The sequence below is a fragment of the Hyperolius riggenbachi genome, chromosome 3 (genome assembly GCF_040937935.1).
Source record: "Hyperolius riggenbachi isolate aHypRig1 chromosome 3, aHypRig1.pri, whole genome shotgun sequence".
In the NCBI taxonomy this organism is placed as follows: Eukaryota; Metazoa; Chordata; class Amphibia; order Anura; family Hyperoliidae; genus Hyperolius; species Hyperolius riggenbachi.
Window position 1 is genome coordinate 428,001,810 of NC_090648.1, and position 25,851 is coordinate 428,027,660.

Genomic DNA, 25,851 nt, shown 5'->3' on the forward strand with positions numbered 1-25,851 from the left:
CGGGTAAACGGGGATGCAAAGAGGGACAAAAGGATGACACAAAGGGGGAAGGAGGAGGACATGGGAAAAAACGGACACAGGACAAACGGGGACACAAAGCAAGAAGGAGGAGGACATGGGACAAGCGAAGACACTGGATAAACAAGGACACAAAGACAGACAGGGGAGGACATGGGACAATGCGTAAAATGGCGAGCATACATTTTGGTAATTGTTTTTTACAAGGGTTGCCTTGACCTGGAAAGGTTTGAGAAACACTGGTTTACACCATCAATTTCCAGCAGATTTGATCAAATCCACAGGATTTCGATGAGAAAAATCACCCAATGTGTGGCCACCTTTAGATGCAGAGGATCAGCAGTGCAGCTACCAATTTGCATTATTTAAAAGTAAAAAAAAAAAATGTCGCCCTCCATATCACTCTGACTTCAATTGTCCTTTAAGATGTAAGTCTTGTCTATATGAAACGAGAGCCAGAGGAGGAGAGAGAACACTCACACAGCACTTTCAGTATACAGAGTAAACAATGTCTAAAAATAATATTATGCTATTGAATTTCAGCCCCCACATAAATAGCAATACTATCTCTGTTGGAATCTGGCAGTGCAAACCTCTGACTTGATATTTTCTAAAGGAACAAAGACAGATGTTGGTGTCCTTGTCAGCCAGCAGTAGAAAGGGCACTCAAACATAAAATGATAATACATGATAGTAAGAAAATAGGATATTGGACTTTACCCTGGTCACACTTAAAGCATTACCGTCCAGTTTGTGTCACTGGAGATTCGGCTGGTTTTGAAGGGACAGGTTCTCTTGAAGGACACAAATGAGCCAGCACATACAGAAATACACTTTATTTAAAATAACAGCTTTGTTAGTGCAATACCAATTGTAGAGCTGACCATACACCAGGCAATGTTAAGTGTACAATCTTACCACATAGGACTCTCAATCTGACTGCCCTTATACTAAACAGATGGGGTGATGGTAAGATTGTACAACCAAGACTGAATGGTGTATGACAACCATAAGGCACCCCAGTTGTACAGACAAACTATGGCTGCTTCGCTGTACACAGCGCTAGATCAGACACCCCATTTGTTCTTGTAGATACTCATAGAGCCAGTCCAGTTATAACAGAAAAAAATCGGAACTCTATAAATATCGAATCAGCAAAGTAACATTAAAACACTTGACAAATGTTTCTCCTGAATAAAGCATAGATATTTCCCCCCCCCTCCCCCGTATTGGTCCATCCATAGGCATTCTACCCCCCTTGTACTCTGGTCCATAGGCATTCCAGTCAGCAGATTGGGGTCACATGTTCAGCTTCTTCCCTTATCAGTCCACTGTAACAAGATTATAAAGGCCTACTGAATGATATGGCACAAGTGATTCAGCCAATCACAGTCCAGAGAAGGTTTATCAACACTGATGTCACTGGCTATAGTTGGTAAAAGCAAATATAACCTAATTCCAGTTTCACTTCTACCATTATTTTTTAAATACAAAAATACTTAAATGACCACTTTGGAATGTATATAGTAACTAAAGTAAAAAAGTATCTAGGTTGTTATCTGAAGCTTTAGCACCAACCTCTATTACTTCAACCTTTTAAGGCTCTGATTTGTCTGCAAAAACTTCATACACACGCTACATGAAACTCGGCCAACAGTGACCGCCTCTGCCGAGAAACTGTGTGTACTGCAGCCCCTGATTTACTCACCCCCCCCCCCCCCCCTCCGCTCTGTGCCACTCTGCTGGCTCTCCCCCTTAATAGAAACAGAATGCATTGCTAGCCTCAAGGCTGGGGATTTCGATACTGAAATTGATTTGCAGTAAGTGATAATGAAAGATCCATCTTTATGCTACGTACACATTTGCGATAACGATCGTTTACAAGGAACTATAATTACCAGACGAACAATATTGGAATGATTGGAATGCAACGATGGAATACAACAATCATCATACGCATATTAACGATCGTTCTCGCAGAAAAGAACGATAAGAGGGAAATGTTGCGTACATATTTATATAAAATAAAAAACAAACAAACATGGAGTTACAATAGATAAAAATATATGATAGTTAACTTGAAAACACAGTTTGTTTGAAATTTATAATGTAACAATCGTTACGGGCCGCGCTACACAGGAAGTACGGAAGCTGGGCAAAATCTAACGCAGGCGCATTGGCCCTTGTAACGATTGTTGTCGGCTGATGTCTATACACACTATAGTTTTGTAACGATTGTCGTTCAATATGATCCGGCCTGATGGATGTTTTAATTATCTCGATATCGTTTGTTCGTCCTTCTTAATGATCATTTGGTACAGTTCTTTCCCCGATTGTAACAGCATCTTAACGATCGGTCTGACGACAAACGACCATAGTCGCAAGTGTCTACGTAGCATAACTCAGTTTTCGATCAGAGGGGGATGGCTAAATCGGGTGGCCATCAAATAATCTACAGCAGCACAGAGTACATAAGGAGAAGAGAGTGGAAGGAGCAGTAATCCAGCAGGAAAGAGCATATTAGGAGAGGAGAGTTAGATGGAGAGTAAGATAGTGTAAGGAGCAGAGTCATCCAGCAGCACAGAGCATATCAGGAGAGGAGAGATTGTGCTGCTGGAGGACTTTGCTCCTTACACTAAAGGCTCATACACACATCAGACTATAGTCTTTGGAAAATGAAAGATCACAGACCAATCTTACCACCCTTCATGTAGTATGAGAGCTATACTCTACACATTCTTTTCTATGGAGCTGAACTCCACATCAGAAAAAAATCTTTGCAAGATGCTGCACACACAGATGCTGTACAGACACAAAAGATCAGTATCTGCAAAAGATCTGTTCCTGCTAAAAATCCATTCCTGCAAATTGCAATGATAGTCTATGAGATCTGCAGATCATCATACACACTTGATTTAACTGACATTCATCTGCAGATCAGATCCACCAGGATGGATTTTCAGATCTGCAGATGATTGCTTGGTCTGCAGATGAATGTCAGTTAATTCATGTGTGTATGATGATCTGCAGATCTCATAGACTATCATTGCAATTTGCAGGAATGGATTTTTGGCAGGAACAGATCTTTTGCAGATACTGATCTTTTGTGTCTGTACAGCATCTGTGTGTGCAGCATCTTGCAAAGATTTTTTTCTGATGTGGAGTTCAGCTCCATAGAAAAGACTGTGTATAATATGGCTCTCATACTACATGAAGGGTGGTAAGATTGGTCTGTGATCTTTCATTTTCCAAAGACTATGGTCTGATGTGTGTATGTGGCCTAACTCTCCTCTCCTGATATACTCAGTGAAGGGAGCAGAGTCCTCCAACAGCACAATCTCTCCTCTCCTGATATGCTCTGTGCTGCTGGAGGACAGGACTTTGCTCCCTTCACTGAGTATATCAGGAGAGGAGAGAGTCCTGTCCTCCAGCAGCACAGAGCATATCAGGAGAGGAGAGATTGTGCTGTTGGAGGACTCTCTTCTCCTGATATACTCAGTGAAGAGAGCAGAGTTAGTGGAAGGAGCAGAGTCCTCCAGCAGCACAGAGTATATCAGGAGAGGGGTGTTTGTGCTGCTTGAGGACTCCGCTCTCTCTCTCAGTATTCCATGAAAGGAGGCTAAGCTATGTACACATTAGATTGTATCCACTGCCTTGGCCTAGTATAAATTGATTATGCTGGGCATACACGGTAAGTTTTATATTATCAATCGAGCAACTGATGGATCGATTGATAATATTTAACCTGTCCGATACCCCGCCGGATTGATACTGCGCTTGATACCGGCGGGGAGAACAATGGCAAGAAACGAGCGGTTCATTAGCAGCTCCCGCGGTGATGCGCCGGCATCAAGCCGCTGGCTCGATACCGGCGCAAAAACTGTCGTGTATGCCCAGCATTTGGTGAGAATCTAGCGTGTGCAGTGGCCCCCAATTCCTCTCACAGTTCCGGGACAGTGATCCGCCTGGCAGATTGACGTAGCCGAGGGAATTGTTCTCCCCACCCACTCAGTTGTGTGCAGCTCCTTCGGCCCTCCTCCACAGCCACAGAATACATTGATAGCCTAATGACACATCTGTTCAGCCTCAAGCTCCCCCCCCCCCCCCCCCCCCTAGGGAACCCGAGGTGAGAGGAATATGGAGGCTGCCATATTTATTTCCTTGTAAACAATGCCCGTTACCTGGCAGACCTGTTGATGTTCTGGCATACATAGTGTCTGAGTTAAAAACCCTGGAACAAGCATATTGCTAATCCAGTAAAAGCTTTGTTCACATTATAAAATTCCCAAGCGCTGAGCGATTTATGGTGTTTTTTTTAAAAGCACTTTTCGCTTAGAAAAGTTATTTTATAAGTGCTTTTCTAAGCACTTTTGCTCCGCGATTATTTTTTTCACTTCCTGACGTCAGTCAGGAAGTGAACTCTTTAACCCGGAAATTAATAAATACAATGTATTTATTCATGAAAGCACTTGGGAAATCGCTATACAAAGCACTTTTTCAAGTGCTCTGTGATTTCCCTATACCTGTCATTGAGCCAAAGCGCTCAGAAAATGGTACCTGTAGCGTGTTCAAGAAAATCGAAACGCTTACATGTGAACACTGTCATAGGAAATCATTACACAAGTGCTTTTAGGGCGATTTGCAAAATCACCAGCGCTTTAAAAAAAATCAGCAAACGCTCAAAGTGTGACTGAGCCCTTAGAGTACCTGATCTGCTGCATGCTTGTTCAGGGGTCTATGGCTAAAAGTTAGAGACACAGGATCAGGATGACTTCCAGGCAACCAGTATTGTCTAAAAGGAAATAAATATGGCAGTCTCCATATCCCTCTTATCTCGGGTTCCTTTTAACCCTGTGGACACATGTATGCGGTTTTGCACTTTAGTTTACACAGCCTCACTTCAATGTGCGGCTTTTAATTAATTTTATCCCCAAAACGTCAAAGAAAATGTTGTTTGCACAACTGACCCTTTTAAAATACCAATCAGAAAAGACTGGGATAGTGAAGTGCTTGTGGCATGCTGCAGAACCGGATGCCACAGCCCTGTACTGGACTGACACATAACATTACAAATTCCGAGATGGTACTTTGTGCAGCGTGTGTACAAATGATTCTTTCCATACTGAGCATTAAACATGAGATGATGATTTTCTTACATCGATAAGGCACAGGCACAATGGAGGCTGCACCGTCATTCCTCCAGTATAGCTGCTTCCAGTCTTGTGCTGCCACCAGCATCCATTACTAGCAGCTTCAGGTCCTCTGAGTGCATACAGGATACAACCCTGTGAAGGCTTGAGAAGGCTGTATAGTCTATTAACACAAAGCCCTCTTCAATCTGTCCCTCCAATATTGTGGTCAAAGGCCAGTCTCAAGCAATGCCTTCATCAGCTGTGCTAAGACTGCATTATAACGACTGAGATCTGTGCAAGGTGTCACCGATATCCCTCCACCCATCATACACGGACACTGGTAACGTGCTTGTCTGCAGCGTGGTCAGTGTGACGGCAGGTGGTGGTTCACGTGGTTGGAGTTGGAGCCGAGGAACCCCAGGCGTTGCTTGTTCTTCCTCTGCTCGGTCATCTGCAAGTGACAAAGAGATGATTTACAGTCAAGTTCTACCTGTGTAAAAATGTCACACGTCATTTTACAATTATTGAATATCATCTTTCCCGTTTTTTTTAAGCTCATATAGTAATTTAAAACAACCCTGTAATCCGTACATGATGGTGAACTCGCCTTTTCCACTTGCTGCAATCCGCTCAAAAACGTGGGTCAAGTGTTTTGCCAATCGCAACAGCACTGCAATTAACATGTAACTTGTCAGTGTTCTTTTTTTCATTAGCGCGTCTCAGTTTTTCCCACAAATGCAATCGCCACCCTGCATTTTTGGTGCAATTGTGCTCCAATCCTGACTGTTCACGGTGCAATCGCGGCGAGTGGAAATTGAAGGTTGTGCAGTAGCATCGCAGCGAGACTTTGCATGAGATGGGGCTTCCTAGTGGAAAAGAAGGGCCTGCCCAGTAACTTCCCTCTTATAGCATGAATCCTTATATGCACAGAGCAGGAAGCATTGCATCTAATCTAAGATACTGTGCTGCTATTAGGACTGTAGCTGTTTCTGCAGATAAAACCAAGAGGTGATATCTGAAATAATCTTTGTAAAAATGTTTGTCTTGTATGGAAGTACAACAAAAAGTGAAATAGTACATTAAGTAAGCCCTATGCATACAGATAGTCTGTCATCCAGAAGCTGCCAGCTACCTTTAGGGTTGATGGGAAATGTAGTCCTGTGCTGGTGTAGGAGGTAGCTGCTTTTCTAGGAGCCCAAGAGTTTCTTCTTGAAGTGTGGCTACACTAACACATTGGAGGTGATTTAATAAATGGGGGGATACAAATTGTAATCCTTCGGCTTAGTATGGTCATGCTCACAATGATAGGAAATGAAGTAGTGAACTATCAAGGAAGTAGAACAGTAAACTGATGAGCTATAAACAGGTGTTTAGTCCCTCATATTATACAGATGTGGTAAAACTGTACAATTAAGCATCAATGGGCACTTTTAAAGGGGATTCCAGACCGAAGAAGGTGTTTTTGGCGCTCACATATCAGTCTCTTCTCTAGATACCCATAGATTGCAATATGTTTGTGGCTATGGGGTGTCGGGGACCTGATGTTTGGTGCACGATAGTGGTGTTCGGCTATCTCATAGCCGAACCTAAATTTGGCTTGGAGTGAAGAGGTGAAGGTTAGTGTTTGGAGTGGAGAGGAAGGTTAATGTTAAGCGTTAAAAGGGTGGCGGTTAGTGTTAGAATAGAAGAAGGAATTTTATACAGATGTTACCAAAAATGGGACTATAACGAATGTACACACCTTCCAGATTGCACCAACCATCATAATACGCAGACATCAAACCAACAAGTGTTAATTCAGATAATACTTTTAATGATTAACTGTACATGGTTTATTACAAGGTTTTGAAACGCAAAGTTTTTTCTTCAGGCATTATACAGAACTGCATTGTATGGTTCTGATACATTTTTGGGGCAATAGTGTTTTACAACACAAGGGAATCTCGCCCCTCCCTGCAAGGTATCCCACAAATGTTAAATGGCACATAGGCTGGTATTGGTCGGGGAAGAGCCCCACTTCCCTGGTGTCTGCCTCCCGACCTACATGGTGCTTATGGGGCTGATAAAGCATTGTGAGGTTTGTCAATGAGGTGCTAATTTTTCCAACTTAGACACAAATTGCAGGCAGCTTGGAAGAAGGGCCAATTACACACTTCCTGACTATTTGGACACAACGGCAAGCTGTATACAATCCGCATGAAATGAGCATGAGAGCTGAAAAAATACTTCATCTCTATTAGTGGGGACCCTTTTTTCCTCTTCGTTAATAAAAATGTGCAGTAATACTTACTCTCCTAACGGATTATTAGGAACACCTGTTCAATTTCTCATTAATGCAATTATCTAATCAACCAATCACATGGCAGTTGCTGCAATGCATTTAGGGGTGAGGTCCTGGTCAAGACAATCTCCTAAACTCCAAACTGAATGTCAGAATAGGAAAGAAAGGTGATTTAAGTAATTTTGAGTGTGGCATGGTTGTTGGTGCCAGATGGACCGGTCCGAGTATTTCACAATCTGCTCAGTTACTGGGATTTTCACGCACAACCATTTCTAGGGTTTACAAAGAATGGTGTGAAAAGGGAAAAACATCCAGTATGCGGCAGTCCTGTGGGTGAAAATGCCTTGTTGATGCTAGAAGTCAGAGGAGAATGGGCTGACTGATTCAAGCTGATAGAGCAACATTGACTGAAATAACCACTCGTTACAACTGAGGTATGCAGCAAAGCATTTGTGAAACCACAACAAGCACAACTTTGAGGCAGATGGGATACAACAGCAGGAGACCCCACTGGTTACACCTCATCTTCACTACAAAGAGGAAAAAGAGTCTACAATTTGCACGAGCTCACCAAAATTGAACAGTTGAAGACTGGAAAAATGTTGCCTGGTCTGATGAGTCTCGATAAAGTCAGAATTTGGCATAAACAGAAAGAGAACATGGATCTATCATGCCTTGTTACCACTGTGCAGGCTGGTGGTGGTGGTGTAATGGTGTGGGGGATGTTTTCTTGGCACACTTTAGGCTCCTTAGTGCCAATTGGGCATCGTTTAAATGCTACCTGAGCGTTGTTTCTGACCATGTCCATCCCTTCATGACCACCATGTAGCATCTGATGGCTACTTCCAGCAGGATAATGCACCATGTCACAAAGCTTGAATCATTTCAAATTGGTTTCTTGAACATGACAATGAGTTCACCGTACTAAAATGGCCCCCACAGTCACCAGATCTCAACCCAATAGAGCATCTTTGGGATGTGATGTAACGGGAGCTTCGTGCCCTGGGTGTGCATCCCACAAATCTCCATCAACTGCAAGATGCTATCCTATCAATATGGACCAACATTTTTAAAGAATGCTTTCAGCACCTTGTTGAATCAATGCCACGTAGAATTAAGGCAGTTCTGAAGGCGAAAGCGGGTCAAACACCGTATTAGTATGTTGTTCCTAATAATCCTTTAGGTGAGTGTATTTCAGCTTGCAGGAATGGTTCCACAATTACCGCTACGAGGAGCGAGGCCCTTTATTTACATAGAGACTTTGGCTACGGTTTGGGAGGAAGGGGGGGTGATGACTGAGGCTGCAGGTACTTCAGGCAAATAATGAAACGCTGGTAACAGACTCCACTTATTCTTGGTAAAATGCTGCTTTGAATAAACACACTGAGTGACCCCTGTGCAGCTAATGAGTTTTCTGCAGACATTGGAGAGACTGATTATCTGCGTAGGCTGCAGAAAGCGGATCCTGTATCTCCCACGTCTGGCAAGGTCAGGCCGCTGCTACAGAGCATGCTTAGGAGGAAGCCTCTGCGGGTGCACACAGTGTATTAATAACACAGTCAACAAGTTTGTTGTGCTGATATATTTAATGCCTATTAGGTAAGCCTGTTTGTTGCCATCCTCTCTCTCTCTCTCGTTCTTTATTTTATCTAGTGTTCCCTCTTTCTATCAGAATTCAAAGAGAATCATGTGATCAGACTGATCAGGTGGTAGATTTGCAAAACTCTGATTTGCTGGTTTGATCATGTGCTAAGGAGTGATAACCGCAAACCAGAACCATGAGCTAGTCACACACTATACCAGGTTGACCAGATAGTCTCAATCAAGAGAGGGGGAGGGGAAGGGCCCATTAACACTTAAAATTGCCAAGTTTTGCTCTAGTGATTTTACCGCAATTAGTGCGGTAAAAATCGCTGTATACTTCTGCAATTTCAGAGAGCTCGCGGTCAGTGCTTTATAATCGCTACTGAATCGCCCAGAAAATGCTGCAGGCAATGTGTGAGGACACTCCCATAGGGTAACAAAGCACTTTAAAAAGTGTTAGCGATTAGCGGGAATCACCCGCTAATCACTTAGGTGTGAATGGGCCCAAAGATACCTTAGACTGAGTTGCCGCTGTTGTAATGTGGCCCAGCAAGAAGGATTTGTATGCTTAATGCGATTTTATGCTGTTGACAGGTTTTTTTTTTTTTTTTTTGCCTGCACATGAATTTGGAGTCAATTCAAGTGCACAGAAACAGACTGAGCGGACCCAATACGAAACAAGCATTTATACGACATATTGTAATAACTCATTACCAATCTTCTGCTACTTCCATCTTAAAAATATCTCCAGAAGAGGCCATGAGAAAATGCTTGTATATGCACTATTCACTTACTGTAACAGTCAATCAAGGACCAGAGACTGCTGTTACAAAAAACAGGACCTACTGGTGTCCTGACACACGGATCCACTGCTAACGCGGATCACACAGCTCTCCGGTCACTGAAGCTCACTAGGTCTGCCGTCAGACAGAAGAGCTCTGTGAGCCGCTCAGGAGCTAATTTCATTGGCTTATGACCCTGTGATCAATGTGAGCCAATGAGATACACATACAGTCCATCAACTTATGCTTGCACACATCGGTCGGTACTACACTGTATGCTGTGCATTACTCTGACAAAAATCATCACACTGCAAACACACCAGTGTGGAAGCACCATAAGAAGAAAAGCTGCATCACGTTGTGATGGATGTAGTGTTCAAAGGACACTTAGGGCTCTATTCATGAATCACAATCACACACGCGGTAAAAGCTTTTTTTACTGCTGTATTACCGCCAGTGATAATTTCCGAATTTTTTCCACATTCACTAAAAATGTTCCCCATGTGGTAACAATGCGTAAAAAAAATTGGGGAAACGCGCGTAATTACATAGTAAACATGCGGAAACCATGCGGCAAAAAACTGGCATAAAAAAAGTATCAAAAAAATAAAAATAAAATCCAGCAAACGTAGCGATCAAGGCTCTAAAATCGATAGTTAAGTCAGAAATAACATTTTAAAAAAGGAAAAAGAACATTACTGAGCATGTGCAACACAAGTAACGCAGCAGAATTATTGCTAAACGCACAGCATGCAGCACTTTTTAATAACACTACACGTTACACACTAACGCAATGTGTGCACTGTGAATGTCGCACAGACTTTGCCCTGTTGTGCATTACTCTGCGTTAAACGTGCAACTTTAACGGCGCGCTGTGAAAGAGCCCTTAGTTGTGCAAAAGAAAGAGTGGAGCTGTGTCCATATGGCTGCAATAGTCTTCAATTTATAAAAAAAAAGGTTATATTTTTTTAAGAGCCCTACTGTTGTTCCTTTTCCCTGCTAATACGTTTTTTTTTTAAATTTCCAAATTTTCTGCTGAAATCTCATCAAGAGTGGGTGGTGCAAGACGGTAATGTTATCACTACCCCCCCCCCCCCCCCAAATGATTCTAATTGGGAGTAATTGATCATTTGTTGAATTGAGCTGCTATCATAGAATAGACGGCTACCTGTAATAAATCTGCCCCATCTCTTGCAGCATGCCAGGCATAATGTTGGCCCTACCTGCTCCTTCAGTTCTGCCAGCTGGCCGGACAGCTGCTTGACCAGGCTCATGGTAGACTCCAGCTTCTCCTGCAGGTTGCGGATCTCGTTCTGCTCATTCTCGCCCTCACTGCTGACGAGGGACATGGCCCGCATCCGAGGGAACCAGTCCAGGTTCTTCTCCTGGAAATAAAAGGAACCAAGAGATTCATTTATCATTCAGCTGAGAGACACCAGCACAGCATCAATCAACAGAGCAGCTCAGCCTGAGACTGGTACTTCTAAATACAGCAAGAAAAGCTTATAACACACCATGCAATTTCCCATCAGATCGCGGGGCCAATCCATAATTTCCGACAGGTCCAATCTAATTTCTAATCAATTTTGTATAGAACTAATTAGAAAATCAATCAGAAATCAGATCAGACTTGTCGGTAATTATCGATTTGACCTGTGATCTTATGGGAAATGGCATGGTGTGTACGAGGCATAAAGGTGGCCATACACTAATAGATGACCACCATATTCAACCCTCAGATAGATTCCTGTAAGATAAAATGTGATCTGAGAGGGATTGAATCCTTACACTCTATTCACAGATTATCAATATGTTTCAACATGAAATCTATTCTATCTATCTGTGGAACTGCGCACTGGCATAAAGAGTAAAGATGGCATCTGAGACTTTTTCACCTCTGGAATTACACCGTCCCCCACATTTTTTTTTTGTTATTAAAGGGAACCTGAAGTGAGAACGACATGTGGGCTGCCATATTTATTTTCTTTTATACAATGCAAACTAAAGCACTTAGCACCACTGAGCGCTGTTATTAGTTTGCATTTTTATACAATGCAAACTGCCTGGCTGTTCTCCTGATCCTCAGTAGGGGTGGTCAATGAGGTGCAAACAGGTCAGAGATGATGCAACATTATGCAAATTCTGTATGCGCATGTATGCCGTTCGAAAATGGACCAATCAAATCGCTCCAAAATTTAAATTGCTTGATCCACTTTCAAGCTGCATAAATTGGCATACGGAATTTGCATAATCCTGTATCAACTCGGAATTCTTTGCATCTCTCAATCATTGCTAATCCTCTGCCTCTGTGGACCTAGACCCTGAAGAAGCATGCAGGTTAAATGTTTCTGACTGAAGTCAGACTGGATTAGCCACATTCTTGTTTCAGGTGTGTGATCCAGACACTACTGCAGCCAAAGAGACCAGCAGGACTGCCAGGCAACTGGTATTGGTTAAAAGGAAATAAATATGACAGCTTCCATATACCTATGAGTTTAATAGTACTTTAAATTCTATTCTACTTTGGTACCTTGAAATGCACCTGAAATTCTAATTTTCACCAGAAATCAGAGTTCAGATTGTGTCCCAGTAGGAGCGTCATCCTCATCCTCAGCCACTCTCCCCTCCTCACCTGACATTACTAGGAATAGCAGCAGATAAAGGTTGTTGCTAGCTGTGCATCCCTCTCACCTGACCTGTGCAATGTCATTCACAATAACATTCCAAGTCCTCCACATTATGCACCACAATTGCATTGAGGTCCCTCATTTGCATAGCATTTAGCCAACACAGAAATGTGACACAGCAAGAAAAGAACATGATAATGGAAACTAAAAGACCGCCAAACAAACGCTGAGTGACAGCTGCCAAACCTGGAGCACTGGTTGCCGTGGTTTCTTATCACTTTGTAAATGGGAAGCCAACCAATATTCCCAAAAGCCTGAGTGAATTAGCCTGAGTACCAGGACACCCCACTTCCTCCCGGCTGTAATGCAATGGTTTCTCTAAAGCATAATATGCTCCAAGACATTCATGTGAGTGAGGCCTAAAGAAGCAGATACCACCTTGGAGTTTCCTGCACCAGTAGCTGCAATTCTGATGGTCAGAATTACCGGATATCATGAAACGTACATCTAATAATAGGATGTTACTGGTCAGCCTGTCCACATAGAAAACCACACTGCCCTGTTTCTGTGAGATACTCTACATGTGTCACCAGAAATAAAGGTTTGTCATCACTTGGGGTGACAGTCTTAGTACAGGTATCTGCAGACAAGGGAACCCTCTCCCCTCAGAGACCTATGCAGGCAATCGCAAGGAGCACAATTACTGTCACCCGCAGGAATCGGGACTCAGTCTCCATGGAGCGGGGAGGAGGCACATGCATGGCACACACAACAGAACTGGAGGGGGGAAGTAGGAGAACAATGTCCTCATACTGCATTCAGCCGAGATGATCGGACTCTCCAGATCTCTCAGCTGGGCATCGGGATAAAGCCTAGTCCAGGCTAGTAAGAAAAACATTTAAATGCCATCTGGTCGCAGGATTACAGGTCCACCAACTATTCATTCAAATAATGCAATCTAGGAGGTACTGCGTGTGCAGCCAATGAGCAACTCCTGCATCTGCTTGAAGCAGAGAATGGCGTGGGGTATTCAGGATGCTGTGTAGTAGTGACACAGCACTCTGGAGAGAAGTGGGCTGCTTCTTATGAGCCAGATACTCAAATACTTGCAAATCTGACATAACTGTAGCGCATCAAGCAGCCAATATACATACAGTTATCAGGAGTATAAAAAACACAACATTTCATATTTGAACTTATTTCTGCCTGTACTGGACTTAGTGGTTCCGAGATAAACTTTTAATCCTTGCATAATTGTGTTCCTTTCATATACCGGTAGTTTATAGGGCATTCCTCAAGCCAAATACTTTTTTGTTTTGTTTTAGTACTCTAATTCCCTATAAACTAAACAAGCCTCGCCCACAGCTTCTTGAGAGAGCCTTGGTACTCTCAGCCTTAGTAGCAAGGGCTTATGGGAGCTCAGTCTGGGCAGGAGGAGTAGGAGGTTACTAGCCTGAGATTTCAGATCCAGAGGGGAGGAGGGAGTAGGGGAGGGGAGTGGGAAATACAGATCAGCTAGCCTATGTGTAATGTGACAAACAGAACATGGCTGCCCTCATTGTATCACAGGAATAAATAATCGTAAACGGTTTACTCAGCAATTCTAGCTGCAAACAGCTTCAACAATCTAAACTTTAGAGACGATATATAGGCAAGTTACTTGTTATAGTTAGTTTTTCATCTTGGATCCGCTTTAAAGGAGAACTGTAGAGAGAGGTATATGGAAGCTGCCATATTTATTTCCATTTAAGCAATACCAGTTACCTGGCTATCCTGCTGATCCTCTGCCTCTAATACTTTCAGGGCCCGTTTCCACTATCGCATAGCCGATACAAGTGGATGGCCCTGTTTCTACTTGTCAGTTATCCTGAGCATTTTTCTGTGCGGGAGAAATCTGCAGGGAAGAGCCATCAGAATTCGCACCCAGCACGCCGCTATGCGAATCGCTGCTAATGTATTTAATAGGGAAATGGCATGCGGTTTTGGCATGCGTATTTTACCACGATTTCGCATGCGATTTTGCATAGGAACTAATGTTAAATCACACTGGCAGTGACATGGTTAAAATTGCATCAATACTAACCTATGCGAAATCGCTGTAGAATACGCATGTGGAATCGCACCCGCATGCGATTTCGTCAGCGGGGAATCAGCAGCGATTCCTCACCGCACAAGTGGAAACGGGCCCTAGCCATAGACCCTGAACAAGCATGCAGCAGATCAGGTTTTTCTGACAATTTAGACAGATATGACAAGATTAGCTGCATGCTTGTTTCTGGTGTTATTCAGACACTTCTTCAGCCAAATAAATCAGCAGGGCTGCCAGGCAACTGGTATTGCTTAAAAGGAAATAAATATGGCAGCCTCCATATACCTCTCACTACAGTTCTCCTTTAAGCAGGTTCATGAAGATTGCTCAGAGGAGCAAAGAGGTGACCTAACTCTCCTTTCCAGCAACACACACAATCTACCTTCCACCTAGGCCTCCTAGTCTCCATGGCTGCAGCAGCATTTGTCCTCACTTGACCCGCCAGCATCAGCTGGTTACATGACAGACAGCACTGCAGGCATGGAGACCAGGACACCTAGCAGGAATATGTATAGTATTGCATGCCAGTCGCTGGATCCTGGAGCAGTGAGTCACCTCGCCCCGTTGCTCCACTACACAAACTGCATGATGGAGAGCTCTGGCTACCAAATTCTGGGGGCATAAGGTACTATAAAAAGGATTAGAAGCATTTATATACCCGTAGTGATTATGATCCCAAGATAAGCATCAAGATGCTTGCTTTGGTTCAGGCTATAAAAAATAGACCAAGCTGACAAATGCAGGCCAGACCTAATATCAGGGGTCTAAATATTTAGCTCCATACACAGGCTAACTACACAAGCCATAGATTTCCGATCAGGATGTGAGATAAAGAGATTTTAAAAGAACAGTTTTAGTAAGGAAAAAAAAAATGACAGACCGGATATGTTTTTCTCCTTAAACCCCCGATATAACAGACACGCCACAAGTCTGATGACGGGTGGCAGCCTCCGGGGTGCATGACGCAATTTTGGCAGAAGCAGCAGGCGTTTGTGCGCGCAAAGCAGATGCTATTGATATAAATAGTAGAAGAGAGTTTGACAAACTGAACAAACAATTTCATAAACCAAATGTGAGAACAGACTGGAGATTATAGCACAAGCCGCCAACCTGCTCCCTGCTCTGTGCGTTACTGCTCCATCTGTGCCTATGAAAACACACTGCTAACTGGTAACATCACACTAGCATGGCAGGAGCTATTTATAAAGCTCACCACCAGGCAACTATATGGCTTCTCCTTTCTAATGAAGCAATGACTCTGGGCTTTCCTAGGGATTGGGATAGTGGAGTGTTGGAATGGCTGGTCAGCATGCCTCACATATACATTTCTGTGTGAAGAGGTGTAAAAGATTTCTGCATCCTGCAAAGCTGGGATTTTTTTCTGGTTGCTTAAGACTTCTGGATAACGGGGGTTTTACTGTATAAGGCTTGCCAAGCCTGGTCCTAAACATACCACTTGTAGGCTTGTGGAGCTGGACAGGTCGCTGTGATGTCATCACATCACTCCCCCCCCCCCCCCCCCCGGCCTGTTTGAAAAGCATATTACTGCATATATATTGCATTATGACAGTTACTTTTTTCAAGCTGTATAGATTTGCAGTGACATTTGCACAATTCTGCATCACCTTAGAACTTTTTGCATATTTCCAGTAAAGTAGAAAGTTGGCACTAAGCCCTAACTTTGCACTAAATGATTTTTAGACGTTCGCGGCAAAGGAATATGGGAAAACAAAAATGCCCATAGACGTCCGCTGTAGACAGAAGTAGTTTTGTACTAAAATACTTTTTGCATCCATTCCCCACAGAGATGTAAAACACAGAACAGCTATAGATGACCGTGGCAGTGCCAGATGAGATACATGACTTATAACAACCCAAAAGTGGCTTGAAAACTTCATACTATCAAAATCAAAACAAACTTTAATCAAGGAGTTGGCTTTTAACATTACCTAACAAAACCTGCCTCTGACACAGGAGACCAAGGTTCAAATCTTGCCTCTTCCCCTCAGTAAGCCAGAACCTATTCAGGAAGGAGACCTTGGGCAAGACTCCCTAAGGCCAGAAACCCACTAGGAGAAATTTCTAAGCGCTAGTGATTTGAAAAAGCTCTTGCTAATGCAATGCTATGGTGGATTTTTATAAAATCAAATCGCTCAAGTGGAATCACACCCATAGCATTACATTAGCAAGAGTTTTCAAATCGTAAACCGCCCAGAAAATCGCTCCTAGTGGCTTTCTAGCCTAAAAGTCAATGGGAAGCGTGCTGAAAAAACAAAACAAAAACAACCATATACTTACCTAAGGAGAGGAAAGGCTCTGGGTCCTAATGAGCCTTCCCTCTCCTCTCCCGGTGCCCGTTCCAGTGCAGGATTCCCCGTAGCAGCAATTCGGTGAAATGCTGCTGTCTCCGCCGCCAAAGGGAGGCTTCGGAAGGTCGAGTGCTCCGGAAGAAAGGCCGCTCTATACTGCACACACGCAAGCGAGCGCCCTCTCTTGAGCACTCGCACGTGAGCAGTATGGAGCCACCGGTCTTTGGGAGGACTCTGCTCCCGAGCGCGGCACCGAGGGCACCGGGAGAAGAGAGGGAAGGCTCATTAGGACCCAGAGCCTTCCATCACCCTAGGTAAGTATCTGGCTTTTTTTTTTCAGCACAACTCTCAACAACTTTAAAGGACCACTGTAATGAAAAAAGTAAGCAGTTATAATCTGGCACGACCAACAGGTTTTGGACTGGTCCATTTCCTTAAGGGGGATTCTCAGGGTTTTCTTTTGTTTTCAAAGGCATTTCCTGAACGGCAGTTGGGAAGTCTAAGGCTGCTTTCACAATAAGAAGTTACAGGAGCACGTTAGAGCAGCCTGTAACGCAGCCCACCGCATAGCAATGAAAAATCAATGGGCTGTTCACAGTGCCCACGTTGCGTTACATTGTAACGCAGCAAGTTAAAAGAAAGTGCTGCATGCTGTTATAAGCCGCGTTAGACTGTTTGCACACGCTCAGTGATGTTGGAGGAGGAGGTCTCCCCTCCTCCTCCGCGGCCAGCCACGTGGCTAATTAATATGCACTGCACTGTGACGTGCAGTGTTTACTTCCTGGAGTGGCCGCTCTGTGTGGCGATTGGCTGGCGGGACCACGCGATGCGGATCACATGGTCTCCGCATCGCACAGCACAAAAAAGGCACACCAAGAGCTGCATAACGCAGCTTTTGGTATCGTCCTCCTCCAGCACCACCAGGCGTTGCGTTAGGGGCACGTTATGCGACCTATAACGTCCCCTAAAACGCAACGTCTTGGTGGGAAAGAGGCCTAACTGCCAAATTAGTTTGCAAGTGAGTAGGTATCTGACTGATATCTTACGATTTTGGCAGTTAAAGTGCCTTTCAGGAAATCCTTTTGAAAATGAAGTAAAACCTGAGAATCCCCCATGAGGAAATGGACTAGTCCAACACCTGTTGGTTCTGTCATATTTTAAAGAGAACCCGAGGTGGGTTTGAAGAATATTTTCTGCATACAGAGGCTGGGTCTGCCTATACAGCCCAGCCTCTGTTGCTATCCCAAACCCCCCTAAGGTCCCCATGCACTCTGCAATCCCTCATAAATCACAGCCCTGCTGCTGACAAACAGCTTGTCAGAGCTGGCTGTGTTTATCTCTATAGTGTCAGTCTGCTGCTCTCCCCGCCTCCTGCAGAACTCCAGTCCCCGCCTGCATCCCTTCTCTCCCTGCTGATTGGAGGGAAGGGAGGGGGCAGGGACCGGAGCTATGCAGGAGGCGGGGAGCAGCTGAGACTGACACTACAGATGTAAACACAGCCTCACAGCACTGCTGTGATTTATGAGGGATTGCAGAGTGCAGGGGGACCTTAGAGGGGTTTGGGATAGCAACAGAGGCTGGGCTGTATAGGCAGATCCAGCCTCTGTATGCAGATAACATTCTTTAAACACACCTCGGGTTCTCTTTAACTGATTACTTTTTCACTATAGTGGTCCTTCAAGTCTTTCCTTGGGTAACTGCTACCCAATCGCCATGGCTGCTATCTCCCCATGCTCCCAGAATCCTTTGCTGCCAGCCAGCTGATACCTAATAAAAGTTTGAGATAAACTGGCGCTTTCAAGCCTTTCTAGGAAAATGAATCATTGAAACTAAGTACTAGCCAACATGATTGGGAACTGACACAGAGTTGACAAAGATAATCTTAACTGTTGGTACATAAACACTTTTTCCATACGTCAGAGCATGTTGTCCACGTGTCATGCACCTGCCTGGGGACAGATAAGCTTTGGTGTCAAAGTTTATCTGCTGCAGGGAGTCAGCGGTTTATGGCGGAGAGGGCAACAGAGTTTACTGGGCTGTAAAACAAATCAGGTTTCAGGTGCCAGTTGCACATGAGGATGTTGGGGGTGCCGTAACAATAATGGTTTTATGGGGTGACCTTTGAACTCTGCCATTTCCAGGAATCTGTTACTCAAACACACTCATTAAACGTTACTTTTGCTTTCCAGCGTTCACTGGAACAAAGGGTTCCAAGAAATTCTTCCATTCACACTCCTGACCATCCTCTGAATAGGGATTTACTGTTCCAATCTTGCTATAAATTTGCCATAAGCGCAGATCAATGTTGCACAGTTCCTCTTGTAATTTAATGTGATTAATCTATTTCAATTTGCAGCCAGCAAAGAATTTCCAAAACTTGACAGTAAGCTCATATTGCACTCATTGGATGAAGGGAAGAACTTCAAGGTGTGCATGTAAACCCACGCAATACATAAATGCAGGTTTATGTGTAACCAGAGTGCCTTCTCAGTTTACTATTTTCCACAAGGATGGTGAAAGAGGTGACCCAAAACAGGACTGAGCACTGGCACCAGGGGAGTTATTAGGCATAGGCATTCTCTATTGCCTGGAGTGCCATTGGTCCTGGGGGCGCCATGCCCCTAGACTAAGCCCCACCCCTACAGGTGTTCTATCACCTGCTTCTGCTGCACCCAGAGAGTGTAGATTGCAGGCACAGGCAGCCGACACTGCGTCCCTCCATGCCCCCTTATCTTCCCCGTGCTTTCCTCTGTCCCCCTGTGCCTCCTTCTGACCCATTTCATGCCTCCCTCTGTCTCCCTGTGTCTTCTTATTGTTTGCCTTGTGCCACTATCTGTTCCCATCCCCTTCCTGAGTCTTGAAGTCCTCCAGCCCAGTGTGTAAATGCAGAGTATAGTGCAGCAGAAGCTGTGCTCTCACCTCCCCACCAGAGTCCAGTGCTGTGCCTGTGCGATCATCCTGTCCTGTGTAATCATGCTACATGCAGTAGGAGATGTTGGGCACTATGCCGAGCGGACAGGTGGAAGCACAGCACTGTACTCCAGCAGAGAGCACCACTTCTCCTGCACTGTACTCTGCATTTACACACTAAGCTGGGGGACTGCAGGAACGGGGTGTGCAACAAAATGCGTCAGGATCAGCGGGATGTATGTAACTTGGGGACTCCCTGTATTAAGCATCCACTTTATACACCACATTGTTCATATTCTTTAGTGTGTGCATTTTTTTTCCTTGGGGGTGGGGGCAGTAACACAGGACAAAAAGGCTAGAAACGGCCCTGACTGGCACCCAGTCAAGACTATACATGTAACATTCTATTCAATATTGTACAGTTTTTGTACAGCTTTGTGTACAATACAGGAAAAAGGAGGGGTTAGCAATAGGGTGCAGAGTAGACAGATGGGGTGCAGTGCAAGCAGAGGAGGGGCTAGCAACAGAGCATAGTGTAGACAGGTGGTGTGCAGTGCAAGTAGAGAAGGGGTCAGCAACAGGGTGCAGTGTAGACAGATGGGGTGCAGTATAAACAGGAAGGGTTGGCAACAGGGCATAGTGTAGAAAGATGGGGTGCAGTATAAACAGGAAGGGTTGGCAACAGGGCATAGTGTAGAAAGATGGGGTGCAGTATAAACAGGAAGGGTTGGCAACAGGGCATAGTGTAGAAAGATGGGGTGCAGTACAAAGAGGAAGGATTAGCAACAGGGCATAGTGTAAAAAGATGGGGTGCAGTACAAACAGGAAGGGTTAGCAACAGGGCATAGTGTAGAAAGATGGGGTGCAGTATAAACAGGAAGGATTAGCAACAGGGCATAGTGTAGAAAGATGGGGTGCAGTATAAACAGGAAGGGTTAGCAACAGGGCATAGTGTAGAAAGATGGGGTGCAGTACAAACAGGAAGGGTTAGCAACAGGGCATAGTGTAGAAAGATGGTGTGCAATACAAGCAGAGAAGGGGTTAGCAACAAGGCGCAGTGTAGACAGATGGTGTGCAGTACAAGCAGAGGAGGGTTAGCAACAGGGCATAGTGTAGACAGATGGTGTGCAATACAAGCAGAGGAGGGGTTAGCAACAAGGCGCAGTGTAGACAGATGGTGTGCAGTACAAGCAGAGGAGGGGTTAGCAACAAGGCGCAGTGTAGACAGATGGTGTGCAGTGCAAGCAGAGGAGGGGTTAGCAACAGGGCATAGTGTAGACAGATGGTGTGCAATACAAGCAGACGAGGGGTTAGCAACAAGGCGCAGTGTAGACAGATGGTGTGCAGTACAAGCAGAGGAGGGGTTAGCAACAAGGCGCAGTGTAGACAGATGGTGTGCAGTACAAGCAGAGGAGGGGTTAGAGATCAAGTGTGTGCAAATGTAAACAGCTTGAAAATGGATGAATGCAGGGTCAGATTTACCACAAGGCACTGTAGGCACGTACCTACAGGCGCCTGATGATGGAAAGGCGGCTCACTCCCCTCCCTGAGCACCTCCTTCCCTATGCAGAGTCCTGATAAGGTATGTAAATGAGAGGTTACTCACCCGTCTCTCAGCATTCCACTGACCAGATCTGCCTATAGTCAGGGGCACCTCTCGCTACTTAATAGTGAGGTTCATCTAGCTACCTAATACTTTGGGGCACCTCTAGCTACTTAGTATTAGGTAGCCAGAAGTACCCTCAATATTAAGGGGCACCTGTAGCTACCTATGACGGGCAAGGGAAAAGCGACGGTGCGGGTCAGTGGGGGTTTGTAGGTTCATGGAGGTGCCAGGACGTCTGTGCCTATAGGCTCTTCTGATGTAAATCCGGGCCTGGATGAATGGAATCTTGATGAGGTAGGATTCGACTGGCTCATTTTCATAATCTGCATAATTTGCATAAAAATGTGCAATCTTGAGTCAATTTGGAATTATTTCCATCTCATTGACCATACCTAATGAGGAGTGATGGGCAGGGAGTACATGATGAAGAGTGATGGGTGGAGTCACAGTTTAGGTGGATGGGGAGGGATAGGCAACGTATACAGTGTTGCTGGATGAAGAGTGATGGAAGGAGTGTACAATTTAGAGAATGAACAAAATGTACACCGTATGTGGTTGGGGAGTGATGGGCATAATGTAGCGTGCAGGTGAATGAGGAATGAAGGCCAGCATGAGGAGTGTAGGTGGCGGAGGAGTGATGGGCAGAGTCTACAGTTACAGGACAACTGTAGTGAGAGGTATGTGGAAGCTGCTATATTTATTTCATTTTAAGCAATACCAGTTTCCTGGCTGCCCTGCTGATCCTCTGCCCCTAATACTTTCAGCCGTAGACCCTGAACAAGCATGCAGCAGATCAGGTTTTTCTGACATTATTGTCAGATCTGACAAGATTAGCTGCATACTTGTTTCTGGTGCGATTCAGACACTATGGCAGCCAAATAGATCAGCAGATCTGTCAGGCAACTGGTATTACTTAAAGTATAAAAAATATGGCAGCCTCCATAAACCTCTCACTTCAGTTATCCTTTAAGTGATGGGCAAAATCTATACCCTCTCCATCACTCCTCATCCACCTAAAATGAACATCTTACCCATCACTCCTCATCCACTAAACTGTACAAACTTGACCATCACACCTCATCCACCCACACTGGACACGCCTCCCATCACACCTCATCCACCTACACTGGACAAGCCTCCCATCACACCTCATCTACCCACACTGGACACGCCTCCCATCACACCTCATCTACCCACACTGGACACGCCTCCCATCACACCTCATCCACCCACACTGGACACGCCGGCCATCACACCTCATCCACCCACACTGGACACACCGGCCATCACACCTCATCCACCCACACTGGACACGCCGGCCATCACACCTCATCCACCCACACTGGACACGCCACCCATCACACCTCATTCACCCACACTGGACACGCCACCCATCACACCTCATCCACCCACACTGGACACGCCTCCCATCACACCTCATCCACCCACACTGGACACGCCGCCCATCACAACTCATCCACCCACACCGGTCATCACACCCCATCCACCCACACTGGACACACCGGCCATCACACCTCATCCACCCACACTGGACACACCGGCCATCACACCTCATCCACCCACACTGGACATGCCGCCCATCACACCTCATCCACCCACACCGGCCATCACACCTCATCCACCCACACTGGACACACCAGCCATCACACCTCATCCACCCACACTGGACACACCGGCTATCACACCTCATCCACCCACACTGGACACGCCTCCCATCACACCTCATCCACCCACACCGGCCATCACACCTCATCCACCCACACTGGACACACCGGCCATCACACCTCATCCACCCACACTGGACATGCCTCCCATCACACATCATCCACCCACACTGGACACGCCACCCATCACACCTCATCCACCCACACTGGACACGCCTCCCATCACACCTCATCCACCCACACTGGACACGCCTCCCATCACACCTCATCCACCCACACTGGACACGCCTCCCATCACACCTCATCCACCCACACTGGACACGCCTCCCATCACACCTCATCCACCCACACTGGACACGCCTCCCATCACACCTCATCCACCCACACTGGACATACTGCCCATCACACCTATTCCGCTTAAACTGTACATCTTACCAATCACTCTTCTAAATTTTACATCCTATTCATCCCTCCTCATCCATCTTGCACAGTTTGGGTGGAAGAGGAGTGATGGTCGGGGAGTACAGAGTAGGTGGATGAGAAGTGAAGGGTGTACAGTGTTATGAGGAGTGATGGGTGTGGTGTATAGTGTAGGCAAATGAGGAGTGATGGGCGGGGTGTACAGTGTAGGTGAATGAGGAATGATTAGTAGGGTGTACAGCTTAAACTGTACATCTTACTGATCACTCTTCTGAACTGTACATCCTAGTAATCACTCCTCATCCATCTTAACTGCATAGTTTGGGTGGATGAGGAGTGATGGTCGGAGTGTCTAGTGTAGGGTGGTGTGCACAGTTGGGGTTTATGTGGAGTGATGGGCTTGGTGTACGGTGTAGGCAGATGAGGAGTGATGGGTGGATTATACGGTGTAGGCAGATGAGGAGTGATGGGTGGACTATACGGTGTAGGCAGGAGAGGAGTGATGGGTAGGGTATATGGTGTAGGCAGATGATTATTATTGATTTATAAAGTGCCAACATATTCCGTGGCGCTGTACAAAATAAGAAACAAACATGGGGTACATAATAATACAGACAATGGTGTACACCAATATACAAGATACATAAATGGTGACAAAATACAAAAACAATACAAAATACAAGATACAGAAGTGGTAATGACAGTGATAAAAGTAACACGATGAATAAAATGTATAATGAATTCCAGGACACAAAAGGGGGAGGGGCAGATGAAGAGTGATGGGTGGGGTGTACAGTGTAGGTGGATGAGGAGTGATGGGTGGGGGTCTACTGTGTAGGTGGAAGAGGAATGATGAGTAAGGTCAGGGCCGTATTTACCATAAGGCACACTAGGCACGTGCCTACAGGCGCCTTATGCGGGACAGGCGGCTCACTCCCCTCTTCCAACAACTCTCTCCTCCTCTCCCGCTTTTCTCCCTTCCCTGTAATAACTAGCAGCCGCCGCTCCGCTCAGCTTCTGCCGCCACCCTCCTCGGGTGTGCGCTGTTTAGAGATGCCGGGGCGGAAGGAGGAAAAGAAGACCAGGAAGTAATTAGCTGTTCTGGCGGTGCGGGAGATTCATTAGCAGCTTCCAGCTGCTATTCTATTGCAGCAAGCAGAAGGCTGCCTAGACACCAGCCCAGGACAAAGCGCCCCCCTGCCGACAGGCTTGCCCCCTGCAGTGATGGCAACTGGACTTGTCCTCCGTTACCTCCATGTTTGCAGGGAAGCACTCCTCGCAGCCCCAGCCAGAAGAGAAACATTAACACAGGCAGACAGCTTGATACACGCTGGCCCGGCTGCACGTGCTGCTGGAGTGACCAGACGTGTTCGCAGAGATCTTCAATCAGTGCAAGGAGGGGGGCAGCCCCTAGCCCAGCCGCATTCCTAGCAGAGAGGTCACCAAACAGCTGGCTAAACTACTGCTTTCCCTCTGGATGTCGGAGTACAACCCTCACAGCCACAACTTCAAGGTGATCCCTGCTCATTGTCCTACTTCACTGCTCTGTCCTTCATTCCCATCATCCTCATCCTTCACTGCTCTTTCCTCCTCATTTCCTTCATCCTCCTGATTCACCTCTCTTTCCTCATCATCATCCTTCACTGCTCTGTCCTCCTGCTACACTGTTCTGTCTTCCTCATCCTCTTGCTTCACTGCTCTGTCCTCCTCATCCTCCTTCTTCACTGTTCTGCCCTCCTCATCCTCCTGCTTCATTGCTCTGGCCTCCTCATCTTCCTGCTTCATTGCTCTCTCCTCTTCATCCGCCAGCTTCACTGCTCTGTCCTCTTCATCTTTCACTGATCTGTCCTCCTCATCCTTCACTGCTCTGTGCTCCTCATCCACCAGCTTCACTGCTCTGTCCTCCTCATCTTTCACAGACCCGTCCTCCGCATCCTTCACTTCTTTGTCCTTCTCATCCACAAGCTTCACTGCTCTGTCCTCCTCATCCTTTACTTCTCTGTCCTCCTTATCCTTCACTTCTCTGTCCTCCTTATCCTTCACTTCTCTGTCCTCCTTATCCTTCAACTTCTCTGTCCTCATCCGCCAGCTTCACTGCTCTGTCCTCCTCATCCTTCACTTCTGTCCTCCTCATCCGCCAGCTTCACTGCTCTGTCCTCCTTATCTTTCACTGATCTGTCCTCCTCATCCTTCACTGCTCTGTCCTCCTCATCATTTACTTCTCTGTCCGCCTCATCTTTCAGCTTCACTGTTCTGTGCTCCTTATCCACCAGCTTCTCTGCTCTGTTCTCCTCGTCCTCAACTTCACTGCTCCGTGCTCCTCCTACTTCACTGCTCTTTCCTCTATCCCTGCCTCACCTCGCTGATCTCAAGCGCTTACACCATAAGGGCCCATTTCCATTGGTGCC

At 45.6% G+C, this 25,851-nt stretch overlaps 1 protein-coding gene across 5 annotated transcripts in view; it reads right to left on the minus strand.

Moving 5' to 3' along the window:
* Nucleotides 1-839: 839 nt before the first annotated feature.
* ITPR2 (inositol 1,4,5-trisphosphate receptor type 2) overlaps nucleotides 840-25,851 on the minus strand; it is a 467,841-nt gene continuing 442,829 nt past the window's right edge. For 4 of the 5 annotated variants that reach the window (XM_068277594.1, XM_068277593.1, XM_068277592.1 and 1 more), the window contains 2 exons: nucleotides 11,021-11,182; nucleotides 4,146-5,601 (listed from right to left, as the gene is read on the minus strand). In XM_068277594.1, the coding sequence (XP_068133695.1) occupies nucleotides 5,515-5,601; nucleotides 11,021-11,182 (249 nt within the window). In that variant the 3' untranslated portion in view covers nucleotides 4,146-5,514. Of the gene's footprint in view, nucleotides 1,350-4,145; nucleotides 5,602-11,020; nucleotides 11,183-25,851 lie in introns of those variants that run through there. The other variant, XR_011030536.1, reaches the window with a different exon arrangement.